Here is a 15,955-nt window from a genome sequence, read left to right as displayed (position 1 = left end):
CGGGCTCTAGGCGCGCAGGTTTCAGTAGTTGTAGCACGTGGGCTCAGTAGTTGTGGCTCCTGGGCTCTAGAGCGCAGGCTCAGTAGTTGTGGCGCACGGGCTTAGTTGCTCCGCGGCATGTGGAATCTTCCTGGACCAGGGCTTGAACCCGTGTCCCCTGCCTTGGCAGGCAGATTCTTAACCACTACACCACCAGGGAAACCCTCTCGCTAGGATTTTAATTCAACACTTTCAGTTCTTTGCTTCTCAAGGCTTTTTGAGTTCCTGCTCTTTTTCTCTCGGCAGAGCAAAGACCATATATACATTTATGAGGTACCTGCCAGATGCACCTTATAGTTAATATGTACACAGTACTGTTTACCAAAAAGCAATTATCCACATGCAACCTAGTACATGGTAAGCGTTCAATTTCCTAAATACTGACTTTGAGAGCTTACCTGGAGATTCTAATGTTGAACACTGATACTTATATGTCCTTGACTTTGGTTTTACCCTCATTTATTTATTTATTTTAAATTTATTAATTTTATTTATTTTTTATTTTTGTCTGTGTTGGGTCTTCGTTGCTGCACGCAGGCTTTCTCTAGTTGCGGCGAGCAGGGGCTACTCTTCTTTGCAGTGCGCAGGCTTCTCATTGCGGTGGCTTCTCTTGTTGCGGAGCAGGGACTCTAGGCACGCGGGCTACGTTAGTTGTGGTGCGCGGGCTCTAGAGTGCAGGCTCAGTAGTTGTGGCGCACAGGCTTAGTTGCTCCGCGGCATGTGGGATCTTCCCGGACCAGGGCTCGAACCCGTGTCCCCTGCACTGGCAGGTGGATTCTTAACCACTGCTCCACCAGGGAAGCCCTACCCTCCTTTATCTGAGAAAGGCATCTTTATTGCCGATGGAGCAGCTTTTGAGAACACTATACACTAGACGGGAACACCCAAGTAGCCAGCCAAGTGGGTCCGTTCAACCCTGGCTATCAACAGGGATTGCGCCACAACCAGACTGCTACGCATATTTACTTAATAAATATGTGCTGAATTAGACTGAGATAACAACAAGCACCTTATCAACTAAGAGTAGCTTAGAAGCCAGCAGAGCAAATGCACTATGTCCAAGCCTCCCTGGGCCTGATGTTCTTCCCGTACCCTGCCCCTTATCTTGGCATTGACTTAACTCCCACACAAGGCACAGAATCATTTACTTCAGCTACTATTCTCCTCTCTTGGTTGTTTGCTTTTAGGGAATGGAGTGGGGGATAAAAGAAGGAAAGAAGATGTAAATTAATAAGCCAGTCAAAAGTTCTCTCCATTCTCACTTCAGTTCTTACCTCAACTTGCTCTGCCTCTTAAGAATACCAGCTGAGGAGTAGCTAGATAAGGAAAAGGTTGAGAGTGTGAATGGGTCAGAAGAGGCACCAAAGAGGGGAAAGAAGATGCTCCCCCCACCAAAACCACCCTCCCACTGCTCCACCCTCATTAGCTCAGTAGGACGGGGAAAACTTGCTCTTAAGGATTATCTGTGACCAGGCAGTAGATACAATTTTTGCCCAGGAGATGGAAAAAAAATTTCAATGACACCTGAAATGGTAAGACTTTGGCATTTTAGTAAGAAACATTTTTTTATTTTAAATGATAGTACAAAAATTGTATATATAATATAGATCTGTATAGGTGTACATACACACAAATGCTCACACACACACACACACACACAAACTTGCTCATCGGAATCAAACCCTATTTAATTAAAATCCTAAATAAAAAAGAGAATTATACTTAAGTTTTCTTAAAACATACTGTACATAAAGCTGTCAGACAACCCAAAAAACTGAAGATGTTTTGAGAAGAAGCTAGGCACCCCACCTACCCTGTCTCTGCTCCCCCCCAACACAAATGGCCTTGGCAGAAGGACAGTACACAGGGCAAAGCCAGAGAAGGGAGCTGCTGCTATCATTACTGTTGATAGAGCAAGATGCCTGAGACCAACTAGGAAGCACAGGATATAGGGTATGACCTAGATTAATTCTCAGAAACAAATCACTTAAGAATAAACAGAAAATATGTGGTAGGGAAGGAGGGGACAGAAGGAGGAAAGACAAGGCGCATAGATTAGAAATGACCTATTAATTAAATTCTAGTGCCTGGGAAAGACTCAGTGAGATAAGAACAATGGGGTCACAGAGGCAGAAGTAGTTAGAGGGGAAAGGGGAGGAGAGAGACAGGGAATCACAATTTCCTGCCATTAACAAGCCAAATTGCTATGTAGTAGTCTGGAGTCTAGGGATATCACCCCACCTCCTAATCTTAAGAGAGGCTTAAAAAAAAAAAAAAAAGGGCAGCACCAGAGGTTCAAAGCTACTTAATTTGAATTTACGTCCTTCTTGCTCCTGGTCTCTTGTTAAATATACTGGCATAGGAAATAGAGTACTAACTCAGAAGGGGAAAATATCACATAAAGTGGAAATAGATAAGAGCCTAGAGCAGCACATAGGCGGTCTTAATATGTATTCCATTCTAAAGCTCCTTTTCTGGCCATACAGAGATGTCTATATAACAAGTAGAGAACAGGAGGCCATTCTCCAACAAATCTGGACAAAAACCGATTCCCACTCAATATTAAACTTCTGGGAATAGTTCACTACATGCCTCATGTCTTCTAGCTCTGAGGGTCTATAATGTTGTTTGTTAGGAAAAGAGCCACAGAAGTCTTTCTCAAAATGATCATTCCTTAAAAGGCTGAGATGCCTAAACTGGGAAGCAGATGTATAGAATGTCTGCTCCTTCTGCCATGGAACTTTATCTAGGGTTTCTTTCCTTTTCAGAGGTGTAAGAAATTATACAAATGCCAGTCAAAACAGCTACCATAGGAGCTGAAAGGAGGTTTGCTCTGTGGAAAGGCAGCTCCATCTCTACCCCTGACCCTGCTCTGAATCTTTCAGTTTACCAATGTCATCACACTGTATGCTAAAGAAATCTCTGCAAAGCTTGGTACCAGCTCTCCCTAGGGCCTCACTCCTCAGGTTTCTTATTACTGCCAGTTGAGCATGCCTCGGAAAAAGGGCCAAAGAAATGCTTGCTTTTTCTTCCTCAGTGTCTTTACTCAATTGAAAGAAACCCTCTCTAATGTTTTTAATGAAATAAAAATATTTTCAGCTTTTACCAGGTACTTTAGAGTTGAACCTCAAATAAACAAAGAGAAAAGTGGGAAAATTCATATGTGTTTATAAATGTACACAATATATACGTGCAGCAAAGGGGTGTTAAAAATGCCCTGGTCACAAAATACCTAACTTCAACTGGAAAGCCCTCTGTTAAATTCATTTCTTTTACAGCAATATAAAAAAAGTCATTTTGCATGCCACAGATTTCTAATATTACTGAGCAGACACAAACATTTTAATAATGCAGTGCTAAGGCTGAAAAAGGGGGAGAGGCAAAGGCAAAAATGATGAAACACAGATCTGACAGAGAAAAAGAACATCTTTTAAAGGTGCTGAGTTCAATATACAGAAAACCTAAAGCCAAGTTCTCCCATATTTCAATTAAGAGACCTCAACTCTGGCATTACAATTAAGGGATCCCACAGAGGTAGTGATAGGAAGGGAATGTACATTTATACATTTGTAAGTAATTTCCCTGAAACCAGGAACAAGAACAGAAATATTAAGATTTATTTCTTTCTCCTTTTTAGGGGAAAGCTTAAAACCAAAATGTAAATGTAGGGTCTAATATTCCTATATTAATACTGATATTATTAAAGCAGCTTTATTTTAAAGTAGGCAATCATCCTAGGCTTCAGGTTTCTCCTGCTCAAGTACCATCTCTGAACCACTTGTCTGTTTGATTCTCTGTAATCCAACCTTACCAATAAGCCAGTTGGAATCCCCAAACCCAGAAGATCTAGGAACATTTTTCCAACTTCCATGGCTGATCCAGAAAAATATGCAAAATCATACAATGGTACGGCCATTCATGTCTTTAATATTTAATCTAACTACTTCAAGGGATCCTGACCTACCATTCTCTCTATGGCAATACAATTAGAGATCAAGCCCTATTTCCCTTCTCTGGGATGCTAAAAGGTCTATTCCAAGTAAATAAAAACAAATGCCCTTTTGCTACCCACCCCTTTCTAGACATTTCCCTTCTCTCTCCCCCTATCCCAACCCCCCCTTTAACTCCCTATCTCAGAGAGCCCATCATCAAAAATGACTTGGGCTGTATTAGATATTTTACTGGGTGGGAATGATAGGCTCTTACAAAAACAGAATAATAAGAAACTCTAAACAGTTCCCCCAAACAGTAGGTACTCTGTATGCTCAGAAGAGAGTGTTGGATGGAAACTCCCCGCCCTCAATAAGAAGCTACCTCAGAGAGTGAGGTGGTTGGGCCTGCATATTTTCTACACAGTTAACCTCCACTCCCTGAACAGGAAAGAATAAAAGAAGGAATTAAAGTCAATGTATGCACCAAGAACACACACAAAACACATCTAAAATAACACTTGGTCCCTCTATAGTTAAGCTAAAGCTTTGAAATGGCACACAATAGCAGCTTATTGTTAGCACCTGATTCACAAAGGGACTCAGAAAAAGGAAAAATATTGCAAACAGAAATAGGACGACTTGACAGCAGATACCACAATTTTACCCTCTCCCTTACCTAGGCTGCTCCACTGCATTTCTCCATCATCCCCAACAGTGCAGACTAATCTCTGATCATCTGGGAAGTGCTTGGTACTTGGTCCATGGAGAAAACCTAGCTACGCTGGCCCGTAGCCAAGATTAATTTCAAAACTGATATTTTTGTCTATAAACCTCTAATAGCCAATTCCGTTTGTTAAATTTGGTTTGGGGAGTTACGTTTTCAGTCTATTTTAAGCCCCAAATGATTCTGCACCTCTGGAAAACTGCAGCAAATTACTTCACTAATCAAGGTAAACAGAACCATGTTAACTGTCACATTTTATTCCAAATTAAAAATGTATGTTTTCCCCATGATTGCTAATTAAGAAAACCATATTCTAAACAGTCATTCAAATGTTTACTTGGCACAGCTCCCTCTGGTTGCTTTTAATTTACAACAAAGCAAGCAAGCAAGTCCAGGATGATGACCTCTCCATAACCCCTCTCTCTCCATCCGTATTCCCTTTTTTAAAAAAATTCCAAGAAATCCCAGCAATGAAACACTTTCAAAAGTATATCGGCAAAGGGAGCAGGCATAGTGGGAGAGAAGAGAGTCAGGTGACGAAGCATCTGGTCAGAATCTTTGGTTCCTTACATTACAGCACTGGTAGTTCTCACTCCCTTTGCCAGCACACACTGAGCAACTATAAGGCACAAAAGCTCTGCACAAGGCCTGACCTTAAGGAAATAGAGCAATTTACTCAACCCAAATCAGATGGAGAAAGCTATACAACATCCTCAGCATTCATCTCTCCCCCTGTCTTTTCTTGCATATGAGAGGATACCATGTAAGTTCCACGGAAAGGCACACTTAGAAAACTCAACAAAGTTTTATAAAATTAAAAAGTTGATATTAAAGCTTGGTATTACATAAATAAATGGTTGGAAGCAAGTTGTTCTGACAACAGACTACCCTCCGGATTGCGATTTCATAAAATCCAGCCAGAGCAAAGTTGGTATCTCAGGACCAGATTGTTTCCTAACCCCACGAGCCTCTTTCTGGCCACTTTCCAGCATTGTAGAGGCACAGCCTGGAGGATTTTGGATTTATATACACTTCTCTCCTTTCCAGTTTTTAAAAATTCTATTTCAGTTTCTTAAACTGGCATCTGAGCTATGGACACACAATGGATGCAAATTTAGTCAGGCAATCACACATTTCTTTTCAGTGAAATTAACTCAGGATAGTGGGGAGTGCCTCCCTGCTCCTTTGGAAGTGGAATATATTTCTTTCTCTTCCCCAGAACTTGCATCTAATCCCTCCTTCCAATTAGGTTTCTCCTCTAACAGGTACACATCATAAATCTAAGGCAGTTTCAGGTCACTTGATGGTACAACTATAATATTAAAGGCTCTGGGTGTGTCCATATTAGGAATATTATTTTAAAATCTTTTCATAGAAAGTCAGTTATTTAAAAAACAATCAATCTGCAACATCCAGCATTCTTTTACCTCTATGCTTCAAGCAATGAAGTGAGCTGAGAAATTTGGTCCTTATTCTTTTGGTCCCTCAGAAGACTTGTTCCCTAAATTTGGCTTTGAATTTTCCAGTTGCATAGAGAGCCTTCCTGAGCCCAAACTCTGTACCCTGCTATAGTTTTCTTCTTTAGGACATTCTTAATTTTTATACAATGTTTGTCCTTTGTATTTTCTTTTAAAAAGAGGAAAAAGATAGACACAGCACAAGCTGTGGCCCTTGCACATTAAGTTGAAACAGTTTCCATGGAAACTCCAGTATGAGGCTCTGTGGTCCCTACTGCCCCAGTCACTTCTGTCTCTCTCTCCTCCATCTCCCCTTCTGTAACTACTACAGCATCTACCTCAGCCACCTCTTCAACCATGGTGAAATCAACTCCATTGGGCTGTTGTCGGGCCATGGCCTCTAGCTTGAGGCGGTACTGTTCTGCCTCCTGCTCTTTCTTTAGGAGCTGGTGTCGGTATTCCTGGGCTCTTCGATTAGCCTCCTGGAGTTGCTGCTGAAGTAGCTCTCTTTCAGTGCCTTCCTGTAAAAGTAAACCGCCACAGGTAAGAATTCCTGAGAGTAGACAAAAAAGAAGGGTATGGGCCTTGAAAGTTCTGGCTTTTGAATCTTTGCCTTCTCTTCTCTCCACCACTGCTAAAAACATTACCTTGCTTTCCTCCACACTGTCTGTCATCTCTTCTATCCTTGGTTTCTTAGTCAGTGGCAATTTCTCTGCTTCTTCTGCCTCTTCTTCAATGACAGTCTCCTCTGCAACCTGACCAGCAGGTACAGTTAAAACTATAAGCCAAAGGACACCAATTGGAGGTGATGAATACATAGTAAAACAAAGAGACTTTGCTTACTTTGAATCAGACAATAAACTAAAATATAGGGCTTCCCTGGTGGCGCAGTGGTTAAGAATCTACCTGCCAATGCAGGGGACACGGGTTCAAGCCCTGGTCTGGGAACATCCCACATGCCGTGGAGCAACTAAGCCCGTGCTCCACAACTACTGAGCCTGCGCTCTAGAGCCTGTGAGCCACAACTACTGAAGCCCGTCCACCTAGAGCCCGTGCTCTGCAACAAGAGAAGCCACCGCAATGAGAAACCTGTGCACCGCAACGAAGAGTAACCCCTGCTCACCGCAACTAGAGAAAGCCTGCGCACAGCAATGAAGACCCAACGCAGCCAAAAAAAAAATCATCTAAACTGAAATATATTCTCTGATATCTCACTGTTCATATCTCTTTGGATTTTAGAATCAATAGGCAAGGCATGGCTTTACAGAGAGAAACCAAAAAGATTAGAGGCACTAAGAAGACCTCAGAAAGGAAGGGTGAAGATTTGCAGGTTTGGAAGCCATGCAGTTAAGACCCAACTCTGAGGCTTTTATATAGAAATGTCTGACTGTAGATCAGAAGCTGTGACCACTTAGCTTACAATTCTGCAGGAATAACTTATCTAAAGTAGGTCTGATATCTTAAATAAGAATTTTGAGAAAACTTTCATGAAAGCAGTTTGCCATTAGCTGTGTCTAATTTAACTATTTCTCTTCTCATAGATAAGTGAGAAAAGGGTCAACACACATATGCACACAACACACATGATGCACTACACACCTATCCGAATGGCTAAAATTAAAAAAAAAATAGTGATAACACCAAACGCTGGCAAGAATGTGGGAAACTGGATTATTCATAAATTGCTGGTGGAAATGTAAAATGGTACAGTCACTGTAGAAAATAGTTTGGCAGTGTTTTACAAAAGTAAACATGCATTTACCATATGACCCGGAAATTTTACTTTTGGACATTTACCCCAGAAAATTGAAAACTTATGTTCCCATACAACCTGTACAAGATTGATCATAATAGCTTTACTCAGATATAGCCAAAACCTGGAGACAGATTAAGTAGGTAAATGGTTAACCAAACTATGGTACATCTATACCATGGAATACTACTCAGCAATAAAAAGAAATGAACTATTGATACAAACATCAACTTGGATAGACCTTAAGGAAATTATGCTGAGAGAAAAAAGCCAATGTCAAAAGGCTATATACTGTATGATTCCATTTATATAACATTCTTGAAATGACAGAAATATAAAGATAGAGAACAGATGAATTAGTTAGTGGTTGCCAGTGGTTAGGAATGAGGTGGGAAGGGAAGTGGCTATAACACAAGGAATACAGAGTAGCAAAAGGAATCTCGGTGATGGAACTGTTTTGTATCTCAACTTTGGTGGTGCTGATGCATTAAATTGCATAGAACACAAATTCACAAATGAATGCATATAAAACTGGAAAAAATCTCAATAAGGTTGGTGGATTGTACCAATGTCAATTTCCTGTCTGTAATATTGTACTAGAGTTATAAAAAAAGTTACCATTGGGGGAAACTGGGTGATAGGTATATGGGATCTTTCTGTATTATTTCTTACAACTATACATGAATGAATATATGATTATCTCAAAATAAAAAGTTAAAATTATACTTAGGTTTTAGGATGCATTGTGATTTTTGTTTAAAGCAGATTTACCTAGTTATTTGGTTTGGTTGATTTTAACATTAGCTTGTATTCCTTGAACACTCATCAACTGATAGCAGTAGAAAGCATCTTGGATATCTGCTAAGTGGAAATGGAAATTCTGTCTGGGATTAAAAATTTCTTACAATTAATTCACAAAATTTCAGCTCTCCTTCTTTGGGCCTGGTTAAATGCATCTGTAAAAAGTAGTGTAGTGGACTTCCCAGGTGGCGCAGTGGTTAAGAATCCGCCTGTCAAGGCAGGGGACACGGGTCTGAGCCCTGGTCAGGAACGATCCCAAATACCGCGGAGCAACTAAGCCGGTGCACCACAACTACTGGGCCTGCACTCTAGAGCCCATGAGCTACAACTATTGAGCCCATGCACCTAGAGCCCGTGCTCCGGGCTCAATGAGAAACCCTGCACACTGCAACGAAAAGTAGCCCCCGACAGGGCTTCCCTGGTGGTGCAGTGGTTGAGAGTCCGCCTGCCGTTGCAGGGGACACGGGTTCGTGCCCCGATCCGGGAAGATCCCACATGCCGCGGAGTGGCTAGGCCCGTGAGCCGTGGCCGCTGAGCCTGCGCGTCTGGAGCCTGTGCTCTGCAACGGGAGAGGCCACAACAGTGAGAGGCCCTCGTACCGCAAAAAAAAAAAAAAAAAAGTAGCCCCCACTAGCCGCAACTAGAGAAAGCCCTCATGCAGCAACAAAGACCCAACGCAGCCAAAAAAAAAATAAACAAGTAAGTAATGTTTTTTTAATAAGTAGTTAAAAAAAATTTTTTTTAAAAGTAGTGTAGTTTATCTAGGCAAAACCTCAAATTTTATTTTTTTCCTTAAAACAACTTCGTTCTCATTTATTTAACTCCATTACAAGCAGAGGCTCTCACTTACTCAATGAGCCCCCCAAAACTTTAAATGATAATCATGTCCACAAAAATATCAGTGGTATATTTTCAAATAAGCTCCAAGAACTTATGATACCAAAGCCCGAGTTATAAAGGTTTAATTTCTACTGTTTTTTCCCATACTGCAAAGATCCATCAATTCAAATAATTTGAAAATTATAAAATCCCCATAATTATTTAGGCCAAATCAAAATTTTGATGACACAAAAGGTAATTATACCAACCCTCCTTCTTCAACCTTCAGTATTTCTGAGAAATGAAGTTGTAACGATTAGTTTCTTTCTTTTTTCAAAAAAAATTTACTTATGTATTTTTAAAATATGTAATACATTCACATGGTTCAAAGATTAAAAGCTATAAAAGCATATACATTGAAAAGCTTCCTATCCATCCCTAGCTACCCAGGTGCCCTGCCACAGGGGAACCAATGTTATCAGCGTTATTTCTTAATGTTCTTCCAGAGATAGTCTTTCCTATCCATCCCTAGCTACCCAGGTGCCCTGCTACAAGGGAACCAATGTTATCAATGTTATTTCTGAATGTTCTTCCAGAGATAGTCTAAGTCTATGAACATATTAGCAAATATACATATATTCCCCTTTTTTAAAAATACAAATGTAGCATACTCTACACACCCCTGCATCTTGCTCTTGTCACTTAATATATTTTGGAGATCAGACCATACTTGCATACAAGAATCTTCCTCATTGTTTTTTTATAGCTGCATAGTATTCCATTGCACGGGTGGTGTGTATCATAATTTATTTATCCAGTTCCTTAATGACTTCTACTTAGGTTCTTTGTAATCTCTGATGATTACAAATAATGCTGTAATGAATAATATAGTATATATGTCATTTCTGTGTGTGTGAATATAAATTCATAGAAAAATAACTTTTTAGCCAAAAGGTATAATATGCATCTTCAATACTGATACATATTGACAATTTGCTCTTCAGAGGATGCAGTAATTTACACTCTCACCAGTGATTTATAAGATTGCCTGTTTCCCCATACCCTTGACAATATAGTGCTTTAATGGTATCTTGCTGCAGTATTTATTTATATTTCTCTTGCATGAAAGAAGTAGGTTGAACGTATTTTCCTATTTTTTTCCTATTTTCTTTTCTGTGAACTACTAGTTGACATTATTTGCTCTTTTTTCTACCAGATTATTGGTTTTACTCACAGATTTTATATATATGAGGAGAAACAGCCTTTGCCAGCCTGGCTTCTGTTTCTTTTCCTTTTTCAGAGCTTCTTTGTCCCATCTGGCATCTGGCTTTCTCCCATTCCCACTACTTGCCCTAATGCCTCATATATATATATATATATTTTTTTGGCCATACCACGTGGCCTGTGGGATCTTAGTTCCCCAACCAGGGATCGAACCCACGCCCCCTGCACTGGAAGTGCGGAGTCTTAACCACTGGACCGCCAGGGAAGTCCCCTTAATGCCTCATTTTTAGAGGTGTGTTGAGTGTCTAAAGTATCTTTTAATAAACAGTTGTTTAAATGGGATAACTCACCTTGCTGTCCATCTTGCATAGTTACAATAAATGGCTGGCCAATGCCTCCAGTAGGGATTGCAGTTTGGATATTACCCAGAGGGACTCCATCAGTCACTATGGTGATGACCCTCTGGCCTCCACTCCCCACCACTTGCTGGATTGATGAGTCAACAGAATTTCCTTCTATGATTTCCTCTGAATTAGCTACAGATGACAAAAGGAAACATAACATTTCAGCTTTAAAAAAAATAGAAGTACAGTAATTTCAGCCCCCTTAAAACTGATAATATCAGGGATAGAAAAACTTGAAAAAACAAGTTAGATTCAACGCAGTTCACAAAAGCAAGCTCCTGTAAACAATGCTAAGTCAGAGACGAAAAGAAAACAGGGAGGGCTTCCCTGGTGGCGCAGTGGTTAAGAATCCGCCTGCTAATGCAGGGGAGACGGGTTCAAGCCTGGGAAGATCCCACATGCTGTGGAGCAACTAAGCCTGTGCACCACAACTACTGAGCCTGTGTGCCACAACTACTGAAGCCTGCGAGCCTAGAGCCCGTAGTCCGCAACGAGAAGCCACCGCGATGAGAAGCCCGTGCACCACAATGAGAAGTAGCCCCCGCTCGCCACAACTAGAGAAAGCCCGCACATAGCAATGATAGACCTAACACAGCCGAAAATAAAATAAATAAAAATAAATTTAAAAAATTGTTTTAAAAAGAAAGAAAACAGGGAATGCATTAGAACAGTACTTTCTAAAATGTCTTCAGGGACTTCCCTGGTGGCGCAGTGGTTAAGAATCTGCCTGCCAATGCAGGGAACACGGGTTCGAGCCCTGGTCCAGGAGGATCCCACATGCCACAGAGCAACTAAGCGTGTGTGCCACAACTACTGAGCCCACGTGCCACAACTACTGAAGCCCGCACGCCTAGAGCCCGTGCTCCGCAGCAAGAGAGGCCACCACAGTAAGAAGCCCGTGCACCCCAACGAAGAGCAGCCCCCGCTCGCTGCAACTAGAGAAAGCCCGCGTGCAGCGACGAAGACCCAACGCAGCCAAAAATAAAAATAAATAAATAAGTAAAATGTCTTCATTGACATGTTAGCTTTCACTAAAGATAGGTTCTATGTACAAATACATTTTCAAAATGCTCGTTTAAATATGCTTAAATTTTTGTGTTTATTTTGTAGGAAGTATCAGAGACCCTAACAGACTAATGAGCATTGTGACTCTCTAATATAAAATAAGATATGCTGAATTTCCCAAACATATTTGATCTCAGAACTCCTTTTTCAGAAAGCATCTTGAAAGTCTAAACAACTTTAGAGAGCTTAGGAAAATAACTATAGAGATCTATTTCTATAAGAAATAAAGGCATTTAATAGTGAATTAACAAAATAATATGTCAAGAAGTCAAAACATTGAAGAAGTCTGATAGACAAAAATAGTAGATGGCTTCTCTCATCTGACAGATCAACAATAACATTAACAGCAATGATACTATGTGCCAGGTACCTTTCTAAGAGCTTTACATGTATCATGTTGAATAAAGATTTTCAGTTTGGTTAGTCAGTATCCCCAGTAACTATTAGGGGAAACAGCTCCTACCACTATGAAATTTCTATATCTAAAGAGTCACAAGTAGAACTCTGCAATAAGTGGGGTAGGGACTATCCATATGAGACACATTCAGGCAGTTCAGTGGAAATAGAGCATCCACACCTCTTAGAAACGAAGAACAGTTAAATGTTATAGCTGAAAGGACCCTGATAGGTAATCTAATCCAACCGTCATGTCAGAGATGAGGAGACTGAGACCTGGAGAAGTTAAATGATTTATCCAACATCAAAGAACAAATCAAAAGAATAACAAGCACAAGTTTAATACATTGCTTTTTCCTCTGCCATGCTGTTCACTCATACACATCTGAGTAGAGATCTTTATGATTGTTGTCAGTTGGAAAAATAGGATTGGAGGAATGTTCTCAGCATCCAAGTGTCAACGGCAGAAAGAAATCAACAATCTGCTTTCATTTATGATGGAGCAGACTGCCAGAGGTTTCCAGAAAGATTCCTAAATGACTATTTAGCCCTACCTATGACTATTTGTCCCCTACCTATATGAAGCCTTAAGCCTTTTCCCTGTGGGTCACTAGCTTGGGCTAAGTGACCTGAAACCTTTCTGTTTTAAAATAAGAAGGGCACTATACAGAATGTGTCTTCACAAATCCACTGGAAATGCCAAAATAACATCTCCAGTGAAAATAGAAGCAAGCCAACCTGAGGTACAAAGAATATAACAATGAGCCAGGTAGCAGTCCCATGTATTTTGATGCTTTAATACAAGACATTTAGGCTGCTATTTTGAATCATTCTATGATAGCATCAGACAAAGCATAACATAGAGTATTTCCAAAACTCTGCTAATATAAGACTAAACATTTCAATCTGATGCAACTGGAGTCAGGATAAACAAACTTGAAGCTGCAAAACTACAAAGGAATAACTTATTCTCTGATATTATTCAGCTGACTGATTATATTGCTTAGCGATTTTTCTTTCTGATGCTCAATGACTCTACATCCCTTTATCCTAGCTGTCTCTAACCATAATTCTTTAACATTTCATGCAAATTAAATCTGCTGGAGATTCAAAAGCAAAAGAAGAAATGGTGATTCACCCAGCAGATATCCCTTACCTACCTGTGGCTCTGTGTGAGTTGCAGAGGGGGGCTGATGCCTCAGCAAGAGCTGCAAGGGTGGCCAGCACTGAGGTGGTAGAATTTGAGAAGTGTACTGTTGAGGAGGCATGGGGGTCACCTATTTCGGTAAAAAAGGCAAATGAGGTCCAGCGGAGAGAATAAATTGAGATGAACTAAAAATGGCTTATTAAATCAAAACCTCAGCTTTTCACTCTAATGTGCTCAATCTTGCTCTCTAATGCAAACTTACAAAAACCAATTATCATGGTGTTAAAACTCTTAAGGTTTAAAGTCTTCTCTTTAAAGTGGATTAAGGTAATATGCTTGGTATAGGGCCACACTACATTCCCTTCATTTGATCATTCTCTTGGCATTGCCAATGCTGAGCACCAGTAGCTAACAGACCAAGAGTGCCACCCACTCCCTAGGCTGGCTATGCAGAGCTCTCCTTGGCACCAGGCAGTAAGGGTACAAAGCATGCCTCACCCCAAACTAAGCAGTGTTGAGGGAATAGGCCCCTCTGGGCTTTATTCAACCATGCTACTTCTATTCATCAGCTAGAGAGGTGAGAAGACTAGGACTGACCTCAAGCGCAAAGACATTAAAAACGTGAAGTTTCACATATTGAATGTCAAAGGCTAAACAATTACCTACTTTACCTACTTTAGTTAAGTCATGATGTGCTTTTCAAAAACAATTTGTTCATAATCTTTTTCTCTTGTATCTGTGTGATATCCTTACAGCTAAGTTCCAAGAGGGAAGTGTATTAGATCTGGCAATAGGCACTCCTAACTTTATGAACTGAAAGTATTACTCAACAGTTTTGCATAAATCAAACTTTTATAACATGAATTTCATTTCCCTCTTTCACTATAATTTCAGAGATACTTATTGTACCAGTTGTGAATTAATTGCTTCTTGGCTGCAAATCCACCCTTCTTTGCCGTATCTTGTGATACTGAAGCTGGACCCCATAAATATTTCTTGTCATCTGGCATGAGATTAAGTTTTGTCATACAGAAGTAGTGGCTGCTCCCCTTACTGGCTATTCCTGAGTTCTCCTCTCCTCATAGTAGTTACTCCATTGTTACTAAAAAGTGTTTATAAATTAAGTTTATAAGCTTATAAATTATATACTTATAATATATATATATTATTATATATGTATAATAAAATAAATATATTTATTTTATATGTACAATAAAATTACGTATAGTAAAACTACACCATATGTAGCTTTGTCATCTGACTGAAATGTGACTGATACACTTCTTTTCTTTTCTTTTTTTTTTTTTTTTTTGCGGTACGCAGGCCTCTCACTGTTGTGGCCTCTCCTGTTGCAGAGCACAGGCTCCAGACGCGCAGGGTCCATGGCCACGGCTCACGGGTCCAGCCGCTCTGTGGCATGTGGGATCTTCCCGGACTGGGACACGAACCCATGTCCCCTGCATCGGCAGGCGGACTCTCAACCACTGCGCCACCAGGGAAGCCCTATTTTCTTTTTAAGTGCGCTTTTTTTTTTCTTAATTTATTTTATTTTTGGCTGCATTGGGTCTTCATGCTGCACGCGGGCTTTCTCTAGTTGTGGCAAATGGGGGTTACGCTTTGTTGCGGTGCACAGGCTTCTCATTGTGGTGGCTTCTCTTGATGCGGAGCATGGGCTCTAGGTGTGCAGGCTTCAGTAGTTGTGACACGCGGGCTCAGCAGTTGTGGCTCGAGGCCTCTAGAGCGCAGGCTCAGTAGTTGTGGCTCATGGGCTTAGGTGTTCAGCGGCATGTGGGATCTTCCTGGATCAGGGCTTGAACCCAGGTCCCCTGCATTGGCAGGCGGATACCTAACTACTGCGCCACCAGGGAAGCCCTAAATGTATTCTTAAGTTCTCCCACTACTATGCTTAAAAAAAGTCAATTATCTATAAAGTACTTTAAAAAAACGTAAAGTCCTTTTCTGATATGATTAATCTAGTTAGTTTAACTGGTTTATAAATTTAAATTTCAGAAGATTTTTCCATAAAAAGGTGGATTACTTGTATAATACACATAGCTGCAACTATCTTAATCAAAGCTTTTGGGTGATGACTGTGGGAGTGAAGATAAGGGTAGAGATAGTAATAATATCCTTATTTTAATTTCTCATGAAATACTCAGGGAACCAAATGGTCTGAGTAGAACACAGTGCTTGA

At 40.5% G+C, this 15,955-nt stretch overlaps 1 protein-coding gene across 3 annotated transcripts in view; it reads right to left on the bottom strand.

Annotated features, from left to right (window-relative positions):
• Positions 1-1,589: 1,589 nt before the first annotated feature.
• Positions 1,590-15,955, bottom strand: part of GABPB2 (GA binding protein transcription factor subunit beta 2) — a 28,058-nt gene continuing 13,692 nt past the window's right edge. For 2 of the 3 annotated variants that reach the window (XM_060029582.1, XM_060029577.1), the window contains exons 6-9: positions 13,775-13,891; positions 11,100-11,285; positions 6,800-6,930; positions 1,590-6,673 (exon numbers count right to left, since the gene is read on the bottom strand). In XM_060029582.1, coding sequence (XP_059885565.1) covers positions 6,374-6,673; positions 6,800-6,930; positions 11,100-11,285; positions 13,775-13,891 — 734 coding nt within the window. In that variant the 3' untranslated portion in view covers positions 1,590-6,373. The remainder of the gene's footprint in view (positions 6,674-6,799; positions 6,931-11,099; positions 11,286-13,774; positions 13,892-15,955) is intronic. The other variant, XM_060029583.1, reaches the window with a different exon arrangement.

Source organism: Delphinus delphis, chromosome 1 (assembly GCF_949987515.2).
Source record: "Delphinus delphis chromosome 1, mDelDel1.2, whole genome shotgun sequence".
Taxonomy (NCBI): Eukaryota; Metazoa; Chordata; class Mammalia; order Artiodactyla; family Delphinidae; genus Delphinus; species Delphinus delphis.
This window is presented reverse-complemented; position numbering and strand designations above follow the sequence as displayed.